General features: G+C 33.9%; 2 protein-coding genes across 2 annotated transcripts; both read left to right on the top strand.

Moving 5' to 3' along the window:
• The first annotated feature begins 1544 nt into the window (after window positions 1-1544).
• Window positions 1545-3988, top strand: LOC108997235 (60S ribosomal protein L30). Its single transcript, XM_018973418.2, has 5 exons — window positions 1545-1706; window positions 1795-1900; window positions 2009-2110; window positions 3557-3625; window positions 3718-3988. The coding sequence occupies exons 1-5, from the start codon at window positions 1686-1688 to the stop codon at window positions 3756-3758; spliced, it is 339 nt and encodes a 112-aa protein (XP_018828963.2). The 5' UTR covers window positions 1545-1685; the 3' UTR covers window positions 3759-3988.
• Window positions 3989-12577: 8589 nt separating this feature from the next.
• Window positions 12578-24893, top strand: LOC109012587. Its single transcript, XM_035684400.1, has 5 exons — window positions 12578-12793; window positions 13368-13667; window positions 14680-14803; window positions 23723-23771; window positions 23847-24893. Exons 1-5 carry the CDS (start codon window positions 12578-12580, stop codon window positions 24478-24480), a joined length of 1323 nt encoding a protein of 440 aa, XP_035540293.1. The 3' UTR covers window positions 24481-24893.
• Window positions 24894-25058: the final 165 nt, after the last annotated feature.

The raw sequence follows: 25058 nt of genomic DNA, 5'->3' as shown, positions 1-25058 counted from the left end.
AATGATATTTGCAATCATGAGTGTGCAAGTACCGCACAATCACTTTGAAAGAAGTGAATAAATATAGAATCCATATGAAAAGAAATTAATTTTTTAATAGCAGATTCCACTCTTTTTCAAAATGACTATATGACGTTTACGCATTTCACGACTGTATGTAACATTACTCTATAATTTTATATCCCGTAAATCATTCTCTTTGTAACGTTCACTACTTTATATACATAGACTACATATTGTATATATATTAGACGACTCTCAATAGACTCTCACGTTGAGTGAGATATTTCCACAAACAACTTGTTGATAATCTTCTTTAGAAACAAATGTCATAAAAGCATGTTGGCCATGAAAGTCACCAAGGCTACTTACCCTTAAAACACAGGCACCAAGGCGTATAATATTTGCCATCATGCTTAAGCTAGTGAAGGCATGTGTTGAGCATGAGATTGATGTTATCTTATTTTTCGTGTTGGGTTCGAAATAAATGACTGACATTTTCTTTTTTAAGAAACTAGGTGGGTTACGGGTACAATACCCATCCATTTGCCCACCCACCCGAGTTTTTATCTCACCTAATCAACATGCGAAAAAACACCTCACGTTCTTACTAACGATGCTACAAACAAGTAATAAGCAAACACAACATAAAATTTACATGATTCGACAATGTATCTAAATCTACGAAGATGCAGAAGATGTTATTCAAAAGAAAGTAGAAACATTACAGAGCAATACAATGTCTCTCCCTCTCACCCAAGGGTTATTTCTCTCTTTTCTCCTTATTTCACACAATTCACAAATGCCTCAAGATCACTTTCAAAACATATATAATTACATATATATAGTCATGTGACGGAAATCTTAAAAAAAAAAAAAAAACAGATTTTTGATTATTCATTCGAGTGGAGTGTCGAGCACGTTTCGAGAGAACTCTGTTCAATATTTGCTTGAGCATATTGTTGCACGAACTTTGAGTTAACTCTCTATCTGAATATCGCTCGAGCGACCCATCACACGCCTATCGAATGAACTTTTTGTCTAATATTTTTCCAGATAATAAATCAGGCTCCACAAACCCAACACAACATAGATATAATAAGAAAGAAATTCTAAAATATTTTCATTCAAGCCTTGTTTCCTCTTATTCTCTCATTAATGCGTAGAGACGTCATGAGTCTCTAGAGTACAACTAAAGCACATCCATTTTGATGGTATACTGCCGTTCTCTAATGCTCAAATTATGAGTTCCATTCTGTCTTTAATGTGTTGGTTATGTTTGTTGGTTTGGTTGAACGGATCTTTGAGCGAGTTTACGATGGGTTGGGCATCCCGCTTATGGATATAGATAGAGAAAGAAATGGCGGCATAGAAGGGGGAGAATGTTATGAAATTGCAGGCCGAGGTTGGGCCAGGAAGGCATAAATGAGAGCATTGGGCTTATGTTATAATCCCTTCTTAATAGTTAATAATAGCCTGGTTGGGCTTTGTGATTAGGCTCAAAAGTAAAAAGGATTTGGGCCGAGACACTTTTGTCTTATTATTCTATTAAACCCTAGACCACACTCATTTCTCTTCCTCTCTTCTTCTGTCGGCAAACATCGCCTCCTGTCTTCCCTGCAGACGCTCTACGCCGACCGCACTTGGGCTCTCTGATTCGTACTTGAACACCGAACGCAGGAAAAATGGTTGCGGCGAAGAAGACGGTGCCTCTCTGTTTCTATCGGAAATATACTTTTTACGTTTTGATTTGGCTTTAGGGGTCTTAACCAAATATTATGTGTAACTATGCAGAAGAAGACCCATGAGAGCATCAACAACAGGCTTGCCCTCGTCATGAAGAGCGGCAAGTATACTCTCGGTTACAAGACCGTCCTACGTTCTCTCCGCAGCTCCAAAGGTTCTTTTTTTTTTCTCTCTTATTTATTTTTTTGCTTGTAAAATTTGCCGCTTTGTAAAGTTGATTTTTTATTCTATATTTTGGGATTTCTTGGGTTTGGAAATGCAGGGAAGCTGATTATACTCTCCAACAATTGCCCCCCTCTGCGCAAGTCCGAGATTGAATACTACGCGATGCTTGCCAAGGTTGGCGTCCACCATTACAATGGAAGTAAGTATTAGCCTGTTTCGCGTTGCTTTTTCTAGTTGTGTGCTTTGTGGATCCTTTTTGTGTGCTTGATTTTATAAAGCTTAGAGTCATGGTGCAAGTTTCTTGGGCGTGAAATTATGGCAACATGGTGGATCTGTATTAGATCTCGTCTGAGGTTAAGAATGTTTAGCTTACATTAATAACATGCAGGTGCAGGCAGTGGGCATAAGGATCTTATCTCTTCTACGTTGTTCACTATTTTGCTTATGTTTTCCCTTTGTACGGGGTGTTTGTTAAACCATAGAATTGGTCATTTCTGGTTCAGAACTACTTATCAAAAAAATGGTTGGGTATTGTTCTGAACCAATTCTAAAATGTAACTTAGTTCAACTTTAACCAGGTTTGGCAAATATGCTTTGTCTGTATGGTTTATATTCGCCCAGTTGTATTTTATTGTAACCAAATTGAAAATGATGTCTATATTTTTCAAAATTCGACTAATACGGAGACAAAACATTGCCTTATTATTTATTGGTGATTTGTCAAATAACCTCTAAGAATGCTTGCTAAAATGGGGTTCATAGGCGTATGATAGGAGAATGAAGAAGACTATGGGAATGACATACTGACAAACTATCTTGTCTAAAAGTTTATGCAAGGTGGGTAGGCCACTTTAACTCTAGAGGGCAAGGTTTGCGGGTTAGTTTCAAATGAATGTGGAAGATTGCCATTTAAGCTTTACTTAACAAAAGTAAGAGCTTATTTACAAGCTTAGTAATTTATTTTGTTTAAACTCAAAAACTATTGAAAACTATACAGGTTGTTTATCTGGACCAGAAGAATATCCTGATGTTTTAGTCCATGATGGTTGGTCAAGGACTCTATTGGTTGGGTAGTATTATTCTTGTTATTATTTAGTAGCCTTTTCTTAACAAAAGTAAGAGCTTATTAGAGGCTTCGTAATATACTTTGTTTAACTCAAAAACTAGTGAAAACTTAACAGGTTGTTTATTTGGACCAGAATAATACCCTGATGTTGTTTAAGTCCATAAGGTTTGTTCAAGGACTCGATTGGTCGGGAACAATTCATGTCACTAGTTAGGCGAGGACATGGTGACCACTGACCCGTTGTCTTAGGAAATTAATTGTGTAATCTTTACAGTTTACAATACATGTGAGGCCCCCTTAGCGAGGGGAATTAGGCTCTCAATATATGTTATCCTCGATAAAACGCACTAAACATAGAATATCTTGCCGCTTGTATTTTGCTTTGAGTAGTGTTAGTTTCTTGATATCAACTTATGTCCATTGCCCTGCCCCTGCATGTTATTTTCTTTTGCATGGCAGGAAGTCATGTACTGTTGAATTTCAGTTATTGTAAAATTTGATTAGTTTGTGTATACATAATTTAATATGGTGTATGATACTAAATTGCCCTTTTCCATTGCGACTTTTCTGTGCTTCCAGACAATGTTGATCTGGGGACAGCTTGTGGAAAGTATTTCCGTGTGTCATGCCTCAGTATTGTTGATCCAGGTAAGTCGACTTCTGTACTCAGTTGTGAGAAGGTTTCATGTTCGTGACAGATTTGGTTTACTCATATATCCCTTTTGTTACACGTTCCTCAGGTGATTCAGATATTATCAAGTCACTCGCCGGTGATCAGTGAGAGATCCTTTTGGTTACAACTTTTGCTAGAGTTTATTAAGTCAAACTAGTATTAAGTTTGTCTTCTAAGACCTTTGATAGAGTTTCCAACTTTTGCTGTTACGGAAATGCACATCAGTTTATGTTAACGAGGTTGGGGGAGACCCTAATATTTTGATTTGCGCAAAGATGTTTGTCAATTGTTTTGATGCATGTTTAATGAAATGATTTTCATTTTTTTAACCTCATTCATATCAATCGAGTATTGTTTAAATACTTAATGAAATGATTAATCAATCAAACACTACTTGAAAATGAAAGCGGCCCTTTTGTTCAAAAATGAAATGTTTCAAATGTTTATTGTACCCTTTGGACCATTTGTTTCTATTTGTTTTAGGATCTCGATTCATAATTCTCTCTCTCAGTACGAGGATTGAACCATTTCTTCTGGCTCTTTTTCATACGGCTAGGTGGCTTTCACTATAGAGCTATACTGATACCAAGGCACTCTTGCCCCGGGATTCGGCTTAGTAACCGTCTCCAGATATGTTTTTGGTTCAGGTTTACAGTTTACTCGGTCAACAGGCGAGTTGGATTTGCATATTTGGGCCGTACTAGTTCACAAACCAATATACTGAACAAAACTGCTGCGGGACGGTCAAACTAATAAACATATAAGAGCAAACCTCCAATCACTGCTTGCCACGTAAGAAAATACTCCATAAGAGAAATAGGTTCCACCACACAGAAACACTTCTAACCAAAAGCAGCCTTACTGATTTTGCCTAACCCAACCCAAACGAAGATCTCGATTGAAAAAATAATCCCCGATGGCAACTCGAACGGCTGGCACGGATTGTGATGGAATTCAACAGATAATAAAAACTTCAAAATATTGCTTTCGGTGAAGAGATATGATGTTTGTAAATCTCTACATAAAACTCTATTTCTTTCCCTTTTCGACCGTATTCAAAGAAATTTTCCAATTTTTTGGCATTGTTTTTCAGACAAATAAAAAAAATGGTTTTCTATTGGAAAAAATCTGATCTATATTTTCTTGGGTTTGACTGTAAATCAATTGGGTTTACAAAATTCAATTTGCATAAGTCTTCGGCAGTTTCTGGAGAGAAGAATCATATGACGTTCAAACTCCTACAAAAGCAAGTAAATAAATTTCATATCCAATTTCTAAAAGCACATGAGTAAAGTAAATAGAACAATGGAATTGGATTAGATTAACAAAAGGAAAAAGAAAAAAATGATGATGGTCTCCCGAAAAATTTCTCAATTTCTCTGTTTCTATTTTGATGGATTGAAGTATTAGGGTTTATGTTGGAGGCATGAAATCAAAACTAAATGGTTCAAGTTTAGACAAAATATTTTCTCTCCATACAACCAAAACTCTAATGAAGAAAAGTCTTCTCTTTTCCTTCTGGTGCATGTAGTGGTGAGTTATGTTTGATTTTAGTGAGTTATGGGTACTGCGAAGCAAGTAGTTATTGAATCTAACGTTTTTGAGGTAGTAAGGGATGGTAGGTTTGTATTCTTGATTGAGAAAGGATGGAAGGTGGTGAAAGAGATTAGGCTGGAGCTAGGCACGACAAGGTGGTTCATCAAAGCCTTGGAGGATTGCTTGAAGGCTGCAAGGAAGGAGTTATATTCTACACATAGGGAAGGAGATAGGGGAAAATGAATAAAGATTAAACTCCAGGTTCGGATGGTTTCACTATGGCGAGGGAAGATGTAATGCTAGTTTTTCAGGAATTTCTCACTAATGAAAAATTTGAGAAAAGCTTAAATGCTACTTTTATTGCTCTAGTCCCTAAAAAGGCTGGTGCAATAGAGGTACAAGATTACATGCCGATTAGTTTTGTGGGCAGTGTGTATAAGATGTAGGGGTGAGAATCGGGCAGTCCGGACCGGAAAAATTGACCGGGAGTGGTTTCTGTCCGAAATTCAAAGGACCGAATGAATTCGGTTCGGTGGTTTTCCTGACCAGACCGGACCGAATTAAATATATATATATATAATTTAATAATTTATATATATTAAGTATATAATTTTCATTTGACCAATTAACCTAATCCTATCACTAACTCACCATTAAGTAATTATTAACTAATACTAATATTTATAATTTGATACTAATAGTAATATTTATAATTTTATAGTAATACTAATATTTATACTAATACAAGTATTATATTAATAGTCTAGACTCTACTTCTAGACTCTAATATGGTATTAAAAAAAAATACTAATAGTAATAGTCTAATATAGACTAAGACTATAGTTAATAGTTATAGTTATAGTAATATAGTTATAACTTATACTAAATCACTATAACTAATATTAGTATATTACTAACATATAGCTATACTATATTACTAATAGTCTAATACTAATACTATTAGACAATTATATAGTTATAAGTTATATTAATCATGTTCATAATAACTAATCACTATAAGTCTATAGTATTAATATATTATTATATAATATATAGTATCACTATATCATTATAATATATATATATATATATTATATACACACACTATAAGTCTATATGCAGTAGTAACAGTAACATTATAATAGCATAATATATAGTATTAGTATATAATTCAGTGACTCACTATTAAGTAATTATTAACTAATACTAATATTTATAATTTTATACTAATAGTAATATTTATAATTTTATAGTAATACTAATATTTATACTAATACAAGTATTATATTAATAGTCTATACTCTACTTCTAGACTCTAATATGGTATTAAAAAAAAATATACTAATCACTTATATTAATCATGATTGATAATAACTAATCACTATAAGTCTATAGTATTAAATTTTTAATGTATTATTAAAATTAATATATAAGTCTATAGTATTAAATTAGTGTTATTAATATTAATGTATTAAATTATTAATGAGGGGGAGATACCTCATCTGCCAAGAAGCCAAAATGGTGCCGTTTAGTATAAAATAGGAGCTAAACGGCGCCGTTTAAGTCCAGGAAGGGCAGAATTTTGAAATTGAGTTGCATGAAACGGCGTCGTTTCACGCAACGCAGTTTTTTTTTAATAAACCGTCTGTTGAAACGGCGCCGTTTGGGTCCAATTTCAATCCAAACGGCACCATTTCAATATTAGTTCCCCTCCCCACCCCCTCACTTCCTCAGTTCGACTTGGCTCCCCTCTCCCCCGAAACTCGAAAGGCAATTTTGCAAAACGATAAACCCTAGCCCAATAACCCCTTTCCATCACATCCCCCCCTCCTCCAACCCCTCGGTTGCGTATTTTGGTACTCTCTCTCTCTCTCTCTCTCTCTCTCTGGTATTTAATCTTTTCAATTTTAATGGTGTTGACTCTCGTTGGGTGTTGATTTTGGTTTTTATCGCCGGACGCCGATTGTCAATTTGTCAGTGACTCAATTTGTGGTTACTAACTTAGTTACTTACTGGTTTCTGATGTATTTTGGAATTGGGATGTGGCCCAGTGTAATTCGGTGACCTTGTTGTGACTCTTGTTGTGAACTTGTGTGGCAAAATATAAATTTACAGAAGTAGTTTTTTTTATAAGTAATTTATAGAAGTAGTATTAGAAATTAAGCATAATGGAAGACCAACAACATCCCTGCTAGGGGTGAGTTCGGTCCGGTCCGGTCCGGTCCGGTCCGGTCTTGGGCCATTTTATGGACCGGACCGGACCTATTCGGTCCAAGAATTGTCCACCCTAGACCGGACCGAGTCACATATAGGACCGGTCCGGTCCGGTCCATTTCGGTCCGGTCCGATCTAGGGTCGGTCCAGTCGGTCTGTACATGTCTAAAATGGGCCATTCAGCCCATCTAAATCTGATTTTTTTTTTTGCCCAATTTCAATTTTTTTCGGCCCACTTCAAATTTTGTACATTTTTTTTAGCTAAAATTACTAAAAAAAGCTTGATCTTGAAAAATACAATGATAAAAAAAAAAACTATTCTATATAAAAAACTAAAAAAACCCAAATATTATGCTATTAGCCTAGTAGGTATATATAGTTATAACTTATAACTTTAGTGATATTAATACTATACTATTATACAAATATTATGCTATAATACTATAACTTTTATAATATGCTATTAAATTATTAATACTATTATACTATAACTCTTATATGAGTAAAGTTATTATAACTTATAATAGTTATATAGTTGGTACTTACTACTTAGTATAATATATTATATAATACTTATATTATACTAAATAACTATTGACTATATCAATACTAAATTACTAATAGTAATAGTAATATATATTATAATGATATAGTGATACTAATACTATATATTATATAATACTATATTAATACTATAGACTTATAGTGATTAGTTATTATGAATCATGAATCCATGATTACTTGATTAGTATAAGTTATAACTATATAATATTATTAGTATTAGACTATTAGTAAATAGTAATATACTAATATTAGTTATAGTGATTTAGTAATTAGTACAAGTTATAACTATATTATAATATTTATATTATAATGATATAGTAATACTAATACTAGATATTATATAATAATACATTAATACTATAGGCTTATAGTGATTAGTTATTATGAATCATGAATCCATGATTAGTATAAGTTATAACTATATTATAATATTAGTATAACTATAACTATAGTCATAGACTCTTACTCTATATTAGACTATTAGTATTTTTTTTTATATACCATATTAGAGAATAGAAGACTAGAAGTAAAGTCTAGACTATTAGTATAAATATTAATATTAGTATAAAATTATAAATATTAGTATTAGACTATTAGTTAATAATTATTTAATGGTGAGTTAGTGATATGTTAAATGAGAATTATATAATTAATATATTTTTTTTTCAATTTTAATTCGGTCCGGTCCGGTCCGAAAAACCCATAGACCGTGGACCGGACCGAATTAAGTCGGTCCTATAAAATTCGGACCGAGACCGACCGGTACCATTCTCGGTCCGGTTCGGTCCAGACCGAATTGGTCGGTCCGGTCGGTTTTTTCGGTCCGGACCGACCGAATATCACCCATAATCCCTGCAGAAAACTTACAAGTCAGGGACTTAGGGTCACTTACATTTTTTTTTTTGTTGGTTGAAGCACAATTTTTTTTTTTTGGTCGAAATACAATGGAAGTAGTGGGAGATTTTTGGCACTCTGCCACCCACTCACACAATATATTTTTTACACACACAGAAAATATAACTCATATATATATGTACATACATATATATGCTCATATATTATATATATATATATATATATATAGTTGAGATGCATTAATTTGTAGAAAAATAAAAAAATCCAGATTAATTTGTCTAGTCATTAATTATTATGGTCTTGCTACGAATTTACAAGGCTTTAACACTATATATTAATGCTTGTTTTCTAATTCTTTTGTTCTTTTGTCTTTTTGTCTTGTTTGTCCTGACTCCTTTTTATAGATAAAGTCTTCTACAAATGATGTGTAAGAATCAACACCAAACATGCCTCCACCCCCACCCAATGCAAGTGATCAATCAGTTTGTGGGTCACAAAAAGGTAGAGTTAGGTCTTTTGTTTGGGATCACTTTACAAAAATTTCAAAAAGTGATCCAAGTAAACCTAGGGCTACATGTAATTATTGTGGTGTTCCAAATGCATGTGATACAAAGACCAATGGTACGAAAAACATGAAGTATCACATTGAACACCAATGTAAGAAATGTCCGTTTAAGAAGACGGATAAATCTCAGACGACTCTAGGTTGAAACGTGGAGGGACAAAGTGATAGTAGTAGTGGGGGACTTGTGCCTATTGCATTTAGTGTTGAGGCTTGCCGACAAGCCTTAGCAGAGATGATTATTCTTGATGAGTTGCCCTTTAGGCATACTGAATGGGAGGGTTTCAGTAAGTTTATGCTTGTGGTTTGCCCTAAGTGGGTAGGGATTCCATCCCGTATGACAGTTGCCAATGATTGCTTTAATTTGTTTTTAAAAGAGAAACAAAAGTTGAGAAATGCTCTTCGAGGGCAGCGAGTTTCTCTCACCATGGATACATGGACATCCGAGCAAAATCTAAACTATATGTGTCTCACAGCACACTTTATTGATGATGGTTGGAAGTTACACAAAAGGATTATTTCCTTTTGTTTGATTGAAAATCACAAGGGTGATACCCTTAGTAAGGGAATAGAGATGTGTTTGCATGATTGGGGGCGACCAAAAATACTTGCACTCACACTTGATAATGCAAGTTCTAATAATGAGACTGTTTCTTATTTGAAAAAAAAATAAAGTATAGGAGAGACACGAACTTGGAACATGAATTATTGCATGTTCGATGTTGTGCCCACATTTTAAACTTAATTGTTCGTGAGGGGTTAAAAGAATATGATGAGTCTATTGTGAAGGTGAGGGGTGTTGTGAAGTATGTTAAATCCTCCCCTCAAAGGTGGAGTACATTTCAGAAATGTGTGAGGTTAGAAGATATTCAATCTAAAAGCTAAGTTTGCCTAGATGTACCAACTAGGTGGAACTCCACCTATCTTATGTTGGAGAGGGCTTCAAAATTTAAAAGGGCTTTTGATCGGTTGGAGGAAGAAGATCCGTGCTTCCTTAGTAGTATTAGAGATGATGACGACGACGATGTCGATGATGAAAATGTAGACCATGTGGTGAATACTAGAAAGTCAAAGAAGTTAGGGCCTCCCAATGCATCCGATTGGGCGAAGGTATAGTTGTTTGTGAGGTTCCTTGCATTATTTCATTATGCAACTTTAAAATTCTCGGGGGGTGAATATGTAACTTGTAATGTTTTTTTTTTCAAAATTGGTTATTATTAAAGATGTAATTAATATGAAGTGTGAAGAAAGAAATCCCGTGTTGGGATTAATGGCCACAAATATGAAGATAAAGTTTGACAAGTATTGGGAGAACTTGGAAAATCAGAATATGTTGCTCTATGTTGGTGTTCTTCTTGATCCTCGCTACAAGATGCGATATCTTGATTTTGGGTTAGAAAAAATGTATGCACATGATCATGCAAAAAAACTTGATTTCAGTTGGAAGGTGAAAAATGTATTTATCCGCATATATGATGCATACATGGAAAATGAAGAAAGACATTCTCCTCAGCGCACAAGTTCCCAACATGAAGAAAGGCAAAAATGATGGCTGAATTTAAGCAACAGTTGCAGTCAGAAGATAGTTTGGAAAGTAAGTCAGAGGTTGATATATATCTAGCTGAAAGATGTGAGGATGAAGATGATAGTTTTGACCTTCTAATTTGGTGGAAGGTGAATTCAGTTAGATATCGCGTACTTTCAAAGGTTGCACGTGATGTTCTTGCAATACCGGTATCTACTGTGGTCTCTGAATATACATTTAGCACTGCGGGTCGTGTACTTGACCCTTTGCGAAGTAGTTTAAATCCAATGAGTGTTGATGGTCTCATATGTGCACAAAACTGACTTTGTTCTTCTTCTACTCCAATAAGCCTTAGGGCTTTAATGGATGAAGTGGAGGAATTTGAGAAGCAGCTGGATATGGGTATGTAATAAAATTACCTTTGATATCTTTTGTGATTTATTTTGTTTTATCTTCTATGTTATGTAACTTTATTTAACTTGTTTTGTTTTAAATTTTTATGGATAGAACTTGTTGGGGATCCGAACTTTGCTGATTCTGTTGAGGGGTTAAATTCAATGTCTACTGGCCCTACACCTAATGATGATTAAAGACTAAAGAGGTGAGAAGATTATAATCTCTAAATTCTACCGACGTTATTGATTATGTTAGTTTGGGTTTAGTAGCTAGAATTTTGGTCCCTACTTGATACTTTTTTTTTCTTTTTTTGTCGCAGCCCTACTTGATATACTACAGTGTCTTAATTTCAGACAGAAATATGGGCCAGTCCTGAGTAACTGAGTTGAAGATTAGTAAGTTGGATGTAGCAGCTAGAATTCTGGTCTCGTTATATGTTAAGTATTTAAGCTGTTAAGTTTTGGATTATAATTTGTAATTTGTAATTTGTAATAACTTTTGTATTATTATTATTTTTGGTTTTTTTTTTTATATAGATTAGGTTTTTTTTTATTATTGTATTTTTCAAGATCAAGTTTTTATAGTAGTTTTAGCTAAAAAAATATACAAAATTTGAAATGGACCGAAAATAATTGAAATTGGGCAAAAGAAAAAAATCAGATTTAGATGGGCTGAATGGCCCATCTTAGGCATGTCCAGACTGATTGGACCGACCCTGGACCGGACCAGACCGAAATGGACCAGACCGGACCGGACCTATATGTGACTCGGTCCGGTCCAGGGTGGAGAATTCTTAAACCGAATAGGTTCGGTCCGGTCCACAAAATGGCCCAAGACCAGACCGGACTGGACCGAGGTCACCCCTAATAAGATGCTTTCAAAAGTCCTTGCTAATAGGATGAGCTCGGTCATGATGAATATCATTTCTAAGTCACAAAATACCTTTGTGAGAGGGAGACAAATTTTGAACTCAATCCTCATAGCTAATGAATGCTTGGATAGCTGGATCAAGTCAGGAGTTCCAGGTATTATATGCAAATTAGATATGGAGAAGGCATGGATCATGTTAATTGAGATTTCCTGTTATATATGCTGGGTTGATGTGGTTTTGAGGAAAGATGGAGAAAATGGATGAGCCATTGTGTGTCAACGGCTTGCTTCTCAATTTTGGTAAATGGTGATCCTGTGAGTTTCTTTAATAGTTCGAGGGAACTACGTCAAGGTGATCCATTATTACCCCTCTTGTTTGTTCTAGTAATAGAGGCGCTAAGTAGAATGGTGTCGGCTGTAGTAGATGGAGGTTTTTTCTCTGGCTTCTCAGTGGGAGATATCCACGGCTCTACCATTATTTCTCAGCTTTTGTTTGCAGATGACACCTTGTTGTTTTGTGAGGCAAATGCAGGGTATATTCAATCTTTGAAGGCCATCTTACTTTGTTTCGAAGCGGTATCCGAGTTGAAGATTAATCTTGCTAAGACAGAGATGGTCGCGGTTGGCTGACATCTTGGGTTGTGTGGTTTCTTCATTGCCATTGAAGTACCTTGGACTTCCATTGGGGGCTTCCTTCAAAGCTAAGACAATCTGGGAGGTTGTGCTGAAAAAATTTGAGCGGAGGTTGGTCGGGTGGAAAATGTTGTATTTATCTAAAAGGGACGAATCACTCTTATCAAGAGTACTTTATCCAACCTTCCCACATACTACTTATCCTTATTTCCCCTCCCTGCTAACATTGCAACTAGAATGGAAAAAATTCAACATGATTTTTTATGGAGTGGAATAGGAGATGAATTTGAATTCCACTTAGTGTGGTGGGATAAGGTATGTTCTCCTTTGAGGGATGGTGGCTTGGGGGTTCGGAATGTGATGGATTTTAATAAGACTTTATTAGGTAAATGGTTATGGCGTTATAACAATGAGAGTGGAGTCTATATGGAAATGGGTGATCAACACGAAGTATGGTAGTGAACGAGGGGGTTGGTGTTCTAAAAAAGGTAGGGGGTCTTATGGAGTGGGGCTATGGAAGTATATACGGAAAGGTTGGTACTCATTTGCTAATAATACTCAGCTGTGTTTGGGGGATGGTAGTAGGATCAGCTTTTGGAATGATGTGTGGGTGGGAGACACAGCCTTGAAGGATGTTTATCCCACGATTTTTAGTATTACAAGGGAGAAGGAAGCTATGGTGGCGGACTTGGTGGTAGTCAATCAAGGTTTACAAGAGTGGAATATTAGCCTTACTTGGGATGCACATGATTGGGAAGTGATTGTTTTGATGGAGTTTCTGAACTTGTTGTACAACACTCCTATTGTGGCTACAACTGAAGATTCGCTAGAATGGAGACCCTCTAGGAAAGCAAAGTTCTCGGTACGCTCCTTCTATGTCTCTATTACCATGCAACAAATGCACAACTTCCCTTGAAAGAAGATATGGAGGAGTAAAGCACAACCAAGGCCGCATTCTTTGTTTGGACAACAGCTCTAGGGAAGATTATGACCATAGATAATTTTAGACGACGTGGCCTTATAATCACGGATTGGTGCTGTTTGTGCGGAAATAATGGTGAAATTAACGGCGGACCATATACTTTTGCATTGCGATTTTACTCGAGATATTTGGAATTACTTTTTTAGCAAAATGGGAATAGCTTGGGTAATGCTGGGTAGGGTGGTTGAACTGTTAGCAAGTTGGAGAGGGATCACTGGGACACCACAGATTGCGGTCGTGTGGAAGATAGCTCTCATATGTATTTTTTGGTGTGAAAAAAACGATAGGGTTTTTTAGGATCATGAGCACTCCTTGGAAGAGTTTAGAAGTTTTTTCTAGAGGACTTTGTTTTTGTGGGCCATTGCTTTAGATTTGAATGGCCTCAGCTTCCATGATTTCCTTGTAATTGTTTCTAGTTCTTAAATAGGTGTATGCACATGTATATTTTCAGTGTACCTGGGCTATGTCTATCTTCGTATCAATGAAATAATTTATTACTTATAAAAGAAAATGCTGGAGGTATGAAGGTTGGCTATTTGTATCATGGAAAATGATGATGGAAATGTAGAAGACTTGCTGAGATGGAGAACATAGTGTGCATACAAGGTGTATGCTAAAATGTAGAAGAGAAAATCACAAGTGTATTGTATTGCTACGAGATATGAAAATGCCATTGATTATCTTCCCCTTCCAATATCACAAGTGTAGAAGCAAGATTTGGTTGTTCTCTTCTCCTTCCAATATCAGTCTCATCGATTATCTTTTTCTTTTGTAGATGATGTAAATGCAATTTACAAAGAAGAAAATGAAGCAGAAACAAAACATAGTTAGTGATGGGCACCAAGATGGATATAGTCTTTTAAGAGATTTAATTCTCATGGGTTCATATCAGTTAGCCTCGGTGTCGCTAAAGAAGATGAAGGCGTGTGGGTTTCAACTGTGCGAGAGGGGGTGCGAGTTGCTGTGCTACGGGGTAAAGAGGGGGTGCAAGAGGGTGGGTGCGAAGGGTGTGAAGGGTTTATACTAATCTACAATAATCAGATGTAGTGCAACACATGATAGCTTAGATGGAAAGCCTAGGTGTCAGCTAATTAGTGGTGGGCTGCTCTTCTATGTTTATTAGCCCGACCACTCCCCAGGTTTTCTCTATACTAAATTGAACTATTTTGACTTCGACCTATGCTTCCTCGGAGGTCCTGTGCAATTTAAAAGAGAAATGATATTTGCAATCGTGAAATGCGTAAACATCATCTAATCATTTTGAAAAAAGTATTTATGCACAATCATTCTGGAAAAAAAAAAAGAGTAAATATAAGATTTACATGAAAAAATATTAATTTTTTATAGTAAAATTTATTATTTTTCAAAATAGTTGTGCGGTATTTACGTATTCCACGATCGTAAGTAGTATTACTCAATTTAAAAAGACAGACTTGGCATACCTTGCTTCTTAAAATTAAGAAATTTTATTAAAACAAAAATTGGAGTGCACGAAATTTATATATTATAAAATTATAAGTATTATTTATCTTTAAAAGAAATGTGTAGTACTCACGCAACGACAAATATAGCTCATTTTTCATATTTTCAACTCGTTATTTTTGGACGAGATAGGACACCCTTGTAAATCCAGATCCTAATTTACACGGTAAGAAAGAAAAGTCCTAAATAGCTGCATGGGCTCCATTTCAAAAGACGAGACGCAAGTAAAATGATGCCCGTCGAAATGAGGTGTCAAGTCCTAGGCCTTGACATTTATTTCCGACAAGAAATACAAAATGTGGGAATAGACAATTTTCTTTTGTTTTATTTGGAAGATTGAATTTATAGTACAAGGAAGGTCACAAAAGAGAAGATGAAATCGAATTTTCATGCCCACCACCAATAATAATGTTTTTGTCTTTACTGGTGCATGAATCATGTGTGGAATAAATGTTTGTCCTTTTTTTTTTATCCTTAGATATTGTATAATTTTTTAAGAAATAATAATTATAATTATAAGTGTATAAGTATTATATAATTGTTTTTTAAAAAATAAATATATATAAAATTTATATGAAAAAAATTAATATTTTAATAATAAATTTTATTATTTTTAAGATAATTATACATTCCACGACTATAAATAACATTAATCTAATTTGTTTTATCATTGGACTCAAAAACCATAACAATCGTTTCAGTACTTTAGTTAGAACTATTTCTTGCATGTGCTGATCAGTAATGGAAATCGATCCAACGTGATTCAGCACATAAATAATCTTTTTTTTTTTTTTTTTTTTTTTTCTGCACCGTTCCCATGCACTCGGTTATCCACCGCTTAATCCCTGAAACTCCGCCCCAAATTAATTATTAATAAATACTGCATGCATGCGTTCATGATTACTAAGGACAAAGCAACATGATGAGCTAGATCAGCTAGCTAGGGAAGTTCGGAAACGAGACGACCATATATACATTCATTTTACAGTACTCGATCGTTCGTACATATATATATATACACATTAGCGGTTGGGTAATGTGCGAGGCACATTTGTCCGGTTGAAAAATAACTTATTTTATAAAATATAAATATATTTTGAATTAAAAAAAAAAAACGTAATCATAAATAAAATAAGTAATATATAGAAAATTTTTTATGAACTCAATTTCTGTACCTAACAAGTGAAAAGAGATGTGGAGAATTTTTATGATAGTGATAGTATTTCACTGCATAAATTGAAGCAATCCAACCGAAGAAAAAAAAAATGAGAAGTGGTAAAATGAAGAGTTGGATTTAAATCTTAAAAATTTTAATGTACCAGCAGCAGCCTCGTCCTTCAAAAAACAACACACATAGACATCATATCTTTTGATATGATTTGGATCGATGTATTAATAGTAGTGATATGGTTTGTGAATAGTAATATATAAAATTATTTGGATTAAGATATTTTATTTGATTTTAGAAAATGAGAGAAAAAAAGTTAAAATAAAAATATTTTAAAAGTTAAAATATTATTGGAATATAATTTTTTAATGTAGTTTTTGTTTTAAAATTTAAAAAATTTATATTTAAGAAAATTGTAATGATTAGATTAACAAATTAAAAAATATTTTATATTTAAATAATATTTTAAAAAATATATAAAAGTTTCTGAAAACTTAAGAATCTATTAATCTCTTCCTCGAACTCAATAATTTTTTTTGGGAAGAAATAGATTGTCAATTCCCTCCTGACCCAATGATGTTGTAAATTTTTTATTTTTTTAAAAATGTTTATGATGATTAAAAAAATACATGAAAAAAAGAAAAGAAAAATAAAAAAATGAAATACACATTCATGACATATTTTCAGGTTACTTTTTTATCAGTTGAAGCAGTTCTCTTTAGTTAATTAAGAATATTATCATATTTAAATTATGTTAAAACTCCAATTATTTATATAGTTATAATTTTTTAAAAATATTTAACAAAATTTCATTATTTATTTAATGATGAAATATTAGTATTTTATAAATGACTTGGTTATTTTGAAATTAGTGGTACTTGTGTAAAATCTTGTATGGCGTAAGATTTTCTAATTAATAAAAAAAAGCACGTTTGCCACATTTGTCAAATTGAAGAAAAAAATAAAGTATAATTTCAAATATTAAAATAGTCTAATGTATAAGAATAAAATTATTATTTATTTATGTTCATCATTTATTATGAAATTTAAATTATATTAAAAATTCAAATTAATTAGATAGTTTTTTTCCTCTTAAAAATATACAGTAAAACTTCATTATTTATTTAATGATAAAAAATTAGTATTTTATAAATTAAAGTTGATTTTAAGTGTATGATATAATAAACAGTAATAGGATATGCGAAAAAAACATGCGAAGAAAAAAAAAATAGCTTCTCTATTGATCATTTAAAACTCAAAAATTAATATTTTTTTCACTTTTTCTTTCTTCCTCTCTCTCATTTCCTACGCACGATTGCGGTATTACGTCGCATATTGGCATTCACACGAATAAAAAAAAAATTAAAAAAAAACTGTTGATTACTGTTCATCATATTGTCGATGAACAGTAATAAGATATTGAAAAAAAAAACGGCTGATTTAGATTTACTGTTCACGATGAACAGTAATGAACAATAACAGTTATAGGCTCTTTTAAGTATAGGCAGTGATATATAAACTAGTAAAGGGCAAACACGTGCATCGCACGTGTGCCCAGTTGCAAACATGTAAAAAATATTTTTAAAAATAAAAATTTCCTATAAAAATATGTAATAATAAAAAATATATTAATATACAATTATGAAATGTAATAGTTTTGTCTATATTTTAAGATTTTTTCATTTATAATAAAAAAATATCATATATATTATCTGCAAAATATCCATGATTATAATATAGGAATTTCCACAAACACATTTATAACTACACAATTTTTTATTACAGATCCAAAAGCAACTATTGGAGTCGATGCGTTATCATTATACGTTTCTAAATAAACTTAATATTTAAAAATAGTATATAAATGATTATTTATTATTTTTTTCATATTCAGTTATTTTATTGCAATTTTTACGACATGTAATAAAATGGTTGATGTAATAAAATTTAAGTATATGCACAGTCTAAAATCTAAAATACAAACATAGGATTTATCAAAATATTATTCAAAAGTAAGTATGACAAATGTCTTAAGTTTTGAGCTTCATTCTTTTCTCTAGATTCCAATTTTTATCTCAATTGTGACGACATTTGAAATCCTCTATATCGTCAAGTAATTCTGTGATAGCTAGGTCAATTGTCTCAAGGCGTTCCAAGATAAAGGGCTTGGGCGAGCTTATAACCATTTTAAGCACAATCCTTTCCGGAGGATTTATTGTCATTTTGTAATTTTTCATCGAGATTTTCTAATCTTGTTACAACTTTTACCATTCCGGATGAGAAATGGTAGTGAAAACTACCACAGTAAGATTTCGAAAAATCTTAATAAGTAAACAAATAATATACCACAGATATCATAGGGGCATATATAAGTAAACACAAATAAATGTATGGACATGTATGCATGACATAAAACTTTGAATGTATGCATCATGGACTTTTCTTATAAAAGTAATATTTCTCATCTTATTTTTAAACTACTTTTTTTTTTCTTTTTGCAACTATAATTATTGGCTTTTATTTTGATTTAATTATTATTATTGTTGGCATTTATTTTTAAGTGGATGGTTGTTTTATCTTATTTTAAGTAATTATATTCTAATTTTTTTCATCTCTATTCTTTTCATTTTTGAGTTTGGACTTTTTGTAATGGTTTTATAGTGATTAATTTTAGTTGGGCTTTGTGTGTGTGTGTGTGACACTAAGGGCCCAACCTGTATGAGATAAAAAAGGGACGCCCAGCCCCTGTGAAAACGGTGTCATTTTGGCGCTGCTGAAAAGGAACCCTAACACTTTCATCTCTTTCTCTTCGCCTCTCTGATGCGTCGTATGAGCTTTCTCCTCATTTCTCTGTAATTTTCCCATTTCTTGTTCTTTCTTATTCTTGTTCTTCTTCTTGCTGAACCTTGTGTCACCATACCCATCTCATCGAAGAATCACAGTGGAAACACCCCTGTTTTTGACCCCCGAAACAGAGGAAAAAATCTTTCCCCACCGCGAGCCACCCATCTGCCATCCCACGCCGCCATCCTCCTCCGCGCCACTACCACTTGCACAACGAGCAATCGCCGGGTGCTGCACTCCATTCAAGTCTATCACCTCTTGGTAAGCCACCCCGAACTCACCCACCCTCGTTTCCGTGTCTCTCTGTTTATCCCACCACGTCTTTTGTCTGCTTTTCTTCTTACTTCTACAACAACAAAACTTGATTTTCTGATGAGATTCTTTAGTCAATTTTGTGCATTAGCAAGTTAGTAATTTTTACGTTGTAGTTAGCCTACTGAATAATTTTTAACTACATTAACTTCCAAGTGAAATTTTGTTGTGCTCACATTTTTCTGCAACTTTGCATCGGAGTGGATGAAAGTGTTGTTGGCACATGTGCCGAACTAATATTTGCTCCCATTGACGCATCTTTTTTGATGATGCACCTGTTAAACCCTGTGGTTTCTACGTTATTCCTTTTGAGTCTAGAATTGTAGGTGTTTATTGATGATATAACCTCTTCGTTTTTCCTAGCTTTATTTGTTTTCGTGGCTTTATTTGTTGTTCATTATTCACATATCATTAGCCGATTTCAATCCATAATTTATGAAACCCAACCCAGACCCAACCCAAGGTAGCCAGTAAATTTTTCGTGTTTTTTTCATAAACGACACATATGTGAAGACCAACAGAGACCCAAAACGACACCGTCTTCATAAAAAAACCCCTAACTCTACAACCAATCGTATAAATACATCCTTACGAATTCGCCTTTCTCATTCACCTCCTTCCAGAGTCTTCTTCCTTCTCTCTCTCTCCCCCTCTTTCTTTTTGTCACCTTTCTTCCTCTCCTTCTCTCTTCTCTTCCCTTTCCGTCTGCACTATCTCCCTTCTCCAATCTTGTTCTCAACAAAGAAGCAAGATTCATCAAGTGTTATATGCTTAATCTCTGTCTTTGTTTTATTTCCTCGCACATTTTATTTTGAAACCCTACGAATTCGAGGTTTTATTTTTTAGATATGAAGGAAAAAATTTTACTTTCTTCCGTCTGATATGTAATGGTTTGGTATTTTTCATTTGTTTCATCTATTTCTGTTGCTATTGATTTATTTGTTGCACTTTACTTCTTAGCATTTTTTCCCGACTCCTCCTTCCCATTTTATGTCTTGCATTTGTAGCTAAATGAATACACGTTATTCATTTCCTACACGCCTGAGTTGATTTACATTTCTTTCTTCTATTGTTTTTATTTCCCTAAAGATCCGAACATATCTTCACACTTGAAGAGACCATGTTCAGATATGTGTTCTCAGTTTTTCTTTTTTTCGATTTATGTTTATTTCTTGTTTTTGTGGAATCGTCTAAAAGGAGTGCTCATAGAATGGTGGAAAACACTAAAAACAAAAATCACAATCTGATAAAAGTCAAACAGATGAAATTAGAGAAAACATAATAATTCTTATACAAAGTGGTGGAAGCGGTGGGAAGAGGGGAGGAAAAAAGTCCAAAATCTTATAGAAGCTTAGCACAAACACCCGCGCACGGAAAAAAAAAATAAAGCAATTATAAAAATGGAAACGAAAGATATAGACGGCCAAAAAGGAAAAAGAAGGATAAAACTGTAAAAATGAGGACATAAGGAAACAGAAATCAAAGATAGAATGGAAAAATAAATATAAAAGCAGGGGTAATTCTAGGAAAAAAGGTATTGCACGACAAAAAGAGTATAGCAACGGAAAATAAACAGAAAAGGAGGGGCAAAATGGAAAAAATTAATGGACGACAGCTGCCTGCTTATTGACACTTATTATATATATATACTAGCGGTTGGGCAATGTGCGAGGCACATTTGCAAAGAGGGACGAAGGGGAAATGGTGATTTTGCTGTGAGGTAGAGAGAGACGTGATTTGTGTGGTTATTTTGTGGTGAATTTGCAGAGAGGGACGAAGGGGAAATGGTGATTTCTGTGAGGTAGAGAGGGACGCGAGGGGAGGAAGAAATCATAAATTAAGTTACTGTTCATTACTTTTGATCTCACTGTTCACGGGACGATAGACTCTTTTAAGTATAAGGAGATATATGTATGCCATATAACTCACAAGGAATTATAGAGATTAAAAATCTCAATTCCTCTCTCTCTTCACGATCGAGTTGTCTTTATCTTAATTAGTATATATATCCACCCTCTGATCTAGTTATAGTAACTGCGCCCGTCGGAGACAAAGAGGACGCCCTGGCCAACCAAGAAGAGATTATCCCCATGCACCCAGCTGGTAAGTTTATCAATCTGCCGATATATATATATATATTCTTTTTTCTTTCTTTGTAGAGATAAACACACCCGCATACTTACAATATTGTTCGTTCTCATAATAATTGATTGATTAAATGTACCGTTGTCTGATCATTTATTTCGTAAACTATACCTGGTTTGATCATTTGCTCTGATTAATGTTTTAGCTGGTGTAATATTTTCCTCTCTCTCTCGCTCTCTCTCTCTCTCTCAGATTATTTTCGTACGTGATTAAAATGAAAAATAAAAATAAAACTTTGTTTTTTTTTAATCTAATATCAAAACATTTTTTTTACACGAAAGATTAAAAGCAAAATTTTCATAATTATTTATTGTCTTGTACGTATATATATATATGATAACTTGTTAAAAAAAAAAAACTTATCGTTCATAAAAAAGATCAAATATAAAAGATGTATATATGAATATTCAGATCCATTCCTGGCTTCTAGTTTGCATGCTAGATCTTTTTTTTTTTTTTAAAAAAAAAAGAGGATGATACTCCAATTTATTGATTACCCTTATTTGTAGAGGAGGAAAATCGTGGTTACAAATACGACACCTGAGGGGTGCATATAAGTTATGAAATTCAGAACCCAGGTATCAAAACCAATATATTCATATACTCCAACTACACGGCCAAAAGAAAAACACTTAACCTAAATTAGAACAAACCAAAAATATGGTAACCTACAAGAAAACAAGCACACATGAAAAAACAAGCAAACCAAGCGAAACTTACTAAGCAGTACAAACCTTACGAGACTCTCAGGTAGGGCATACCCAGTTTATCTATATGAAGAAGATCCTTCAACGGACTAGACAAATTATGATGTTCATACCAGTCAGAGTTCAAACCCTTAGCCCCACACTTAGCTAGAAAATCAACCACTGTATTTCCTTCACAAAAAATATGATTCATAGTGTACTCTAGTCTATTAAGATATTCATGTAAATCATCTCAAAAATCTTCTAAATATCAGATAGGATAATTATCTTTAATAATCCAATTAACCATCAGTTGAGAATCAATCTCTATTTGAACGTTATAAAAGCCGAGAGCGTGACACCTTCGAACGCCTATTTGCATGCTAGATCTGTTCTACTCTCTGCTGCCAATGGTTTTGGACGTAGCTATATACACGTTTCGTTAATTTATTAGTTAGTTTGTATCTTCTGCTTATTTAATAGTTTATATAATTAATTACGTGTTATTCTTTCCATTCAAGTATTATAAACAAAATTTATTCACAGGTTCGTATAATTTGTTATTCTTTTCTTTCTATTATAAACAAGAAATCATAATTAGAATGAAATTAAATATTTAAAAAATAAATCAATTAATTTCTTTTCTCAAGTATAATCGATGCATAGTATTCGTATTTAAAATTTTATATATAATCACTTATATATATATTTTATATATTTTATTAATATAATTGACTGTATTATTTTTTTTAATATAAAATAATTATTTTAATGCAGTACATCAATAAAATATAAAATAAATACGTAAAATAACTGCAGAACTTCCGATGGTGATTATGATCCGAATCGGTACAGATGGTGATTAGTCTATCATCGTTTCGAGGGTGACGAGCAATCATTTAGATTTTAGGGCCTGCGCCGCCAGATGAGCAACGTACAGCTAGCTTGGATCAACTACTCTTTGAGGTTACCAACACGTTGTGTCATCGTATGTCAGCGCACGTGTACCGCGTATGGTTTCATTAAGCAAAAAACTTTAAATTTTGAACGTGTAAACTTAACACTAAATATATATACCTTATACCTTGTATATTGGATCAACTTTTAAAAAAATTAAAAATATATTATAAGTTATTATTATTTAACTATCAAAAAATAATATTTATAATCTTATAACGTGTAAATCTACTAGAATTCACATAAAAAAAAAAATTTAATAAATTCTATTTTAAAAAAAAAAAAGTATTCGCAACTTATACATGCATGCTCTAAAATTGTATTTCTTTTTGTTTTTGAAGGCGGAATCACCGCATTAATTTACAGCCAGCAGGCTGCAGCCCAATACAGGTTTGCATCCATGCAGCACTTCTTCTTCTAGATATCCACAATTGATACCCATACCTTTCCTTTATAATTATGCAGTCACTCGAACTCTCTACCGAAGAAGAAGACCGACATCGTTATAATAGTTCTACAAGCTAGCTGCTTTAACATGTTGTCCTCCATAGAGGCGGCGGAGTCCTATGTTATTGGGGACTACATCGGTGTGGAGAGCTGCCTTGATCTCAAAGATCATGACAACAAGGAGGTGGTAAGCAGCGCATTAATGGAGATCAGTACCATTGCGCGGGGGGATGAGTTGGACCATAATATTGACGAGTCTCGTGATGATTATGATGACGAGGGTAATTACTACAGCAAGTACTGTCGTGGGAAGCGAGAACAGAGGCTGGTGGCATGGAAGAAGAAAGAGTTTCCACCGCCGATACCGTCGCTGGCACGCACGGGGAATCTGCCTTCTCATATGCCGTGGGTGCTGAAGCGGCAATACACCAGCGATGGAAGGTTGGTTCTCACAGAGGAGAAGGTGAGGCACCACGAGTACTTCCGCGCCCACAGGGCTAATGGGCGTCTCACGTTACAGCTTGTGCCTCTCGACAATTACGACGCTTGGCTTTCTCGATCTCCCTCTGATGATGACGAGCACGACGATTATGGCGCGAATGAAGAGCCATTGATGATGAGCGATTTTAGATCAAGATCATCAGGAAAATGATCAACACGTCCATGATAACGAGGATGAAGATATTGTTGATGGTGATCATGATCACCTCGTGAGTGGGGACGGTGACGATCAGGTAATTGAGAAGGAAATCTTCGAAAAGGATTGGAGATCATCAGTGGTTGAAGATTCAGCGTCGATGAATGGGAGTTCTGGAATACTGGGTGTTAATGGGGGCCAGGAAAGTGCTTAAACTACAACAATATGAGTACTTCTCGATCATCTTCCTGCATTTTTGGGGTGCCAGTGATCGGTGCAATCAGCACAGTTCGTAGCTAGTAGCATCAATCTAAATTTCTATTTTTTTTTTTTTAATTTTAGTGATCAAATGCTATTTAATTTTTCCTTGGAAATCTTGTTATGTTTAGTCGATACATTTTGAGATGTATTATTTAATAATTTACGATAACGACAAATTTAAATTGTTCTTCCTAACTTTTCTATCTTTAATTATATATATATATATATATATATATCACTACAACAATTAATAGTACTACTGCTTTTTCCTGTGAGTGATCTTGTTGCAATTAATATGTATTTGTGTCGAATTGACTTTTTTCCGCCACATA

This window comes from Juglans regia, chromosome 13 (genome assembly GCF_001411555.2).
Source record: "Juglans regia cultivar Chandler chromosome 13, Walnut 2.0, whole genome shotgun sequence".
NCBI lineage: Eukaryota > Viridiplantae > Streptophyta > Magnoliopsida > Fagales > Juglandaceae > Juglans > Juglans regia.
This window is presented reverse-complemented; position numbering and strand designations above follow the sequence as displayed.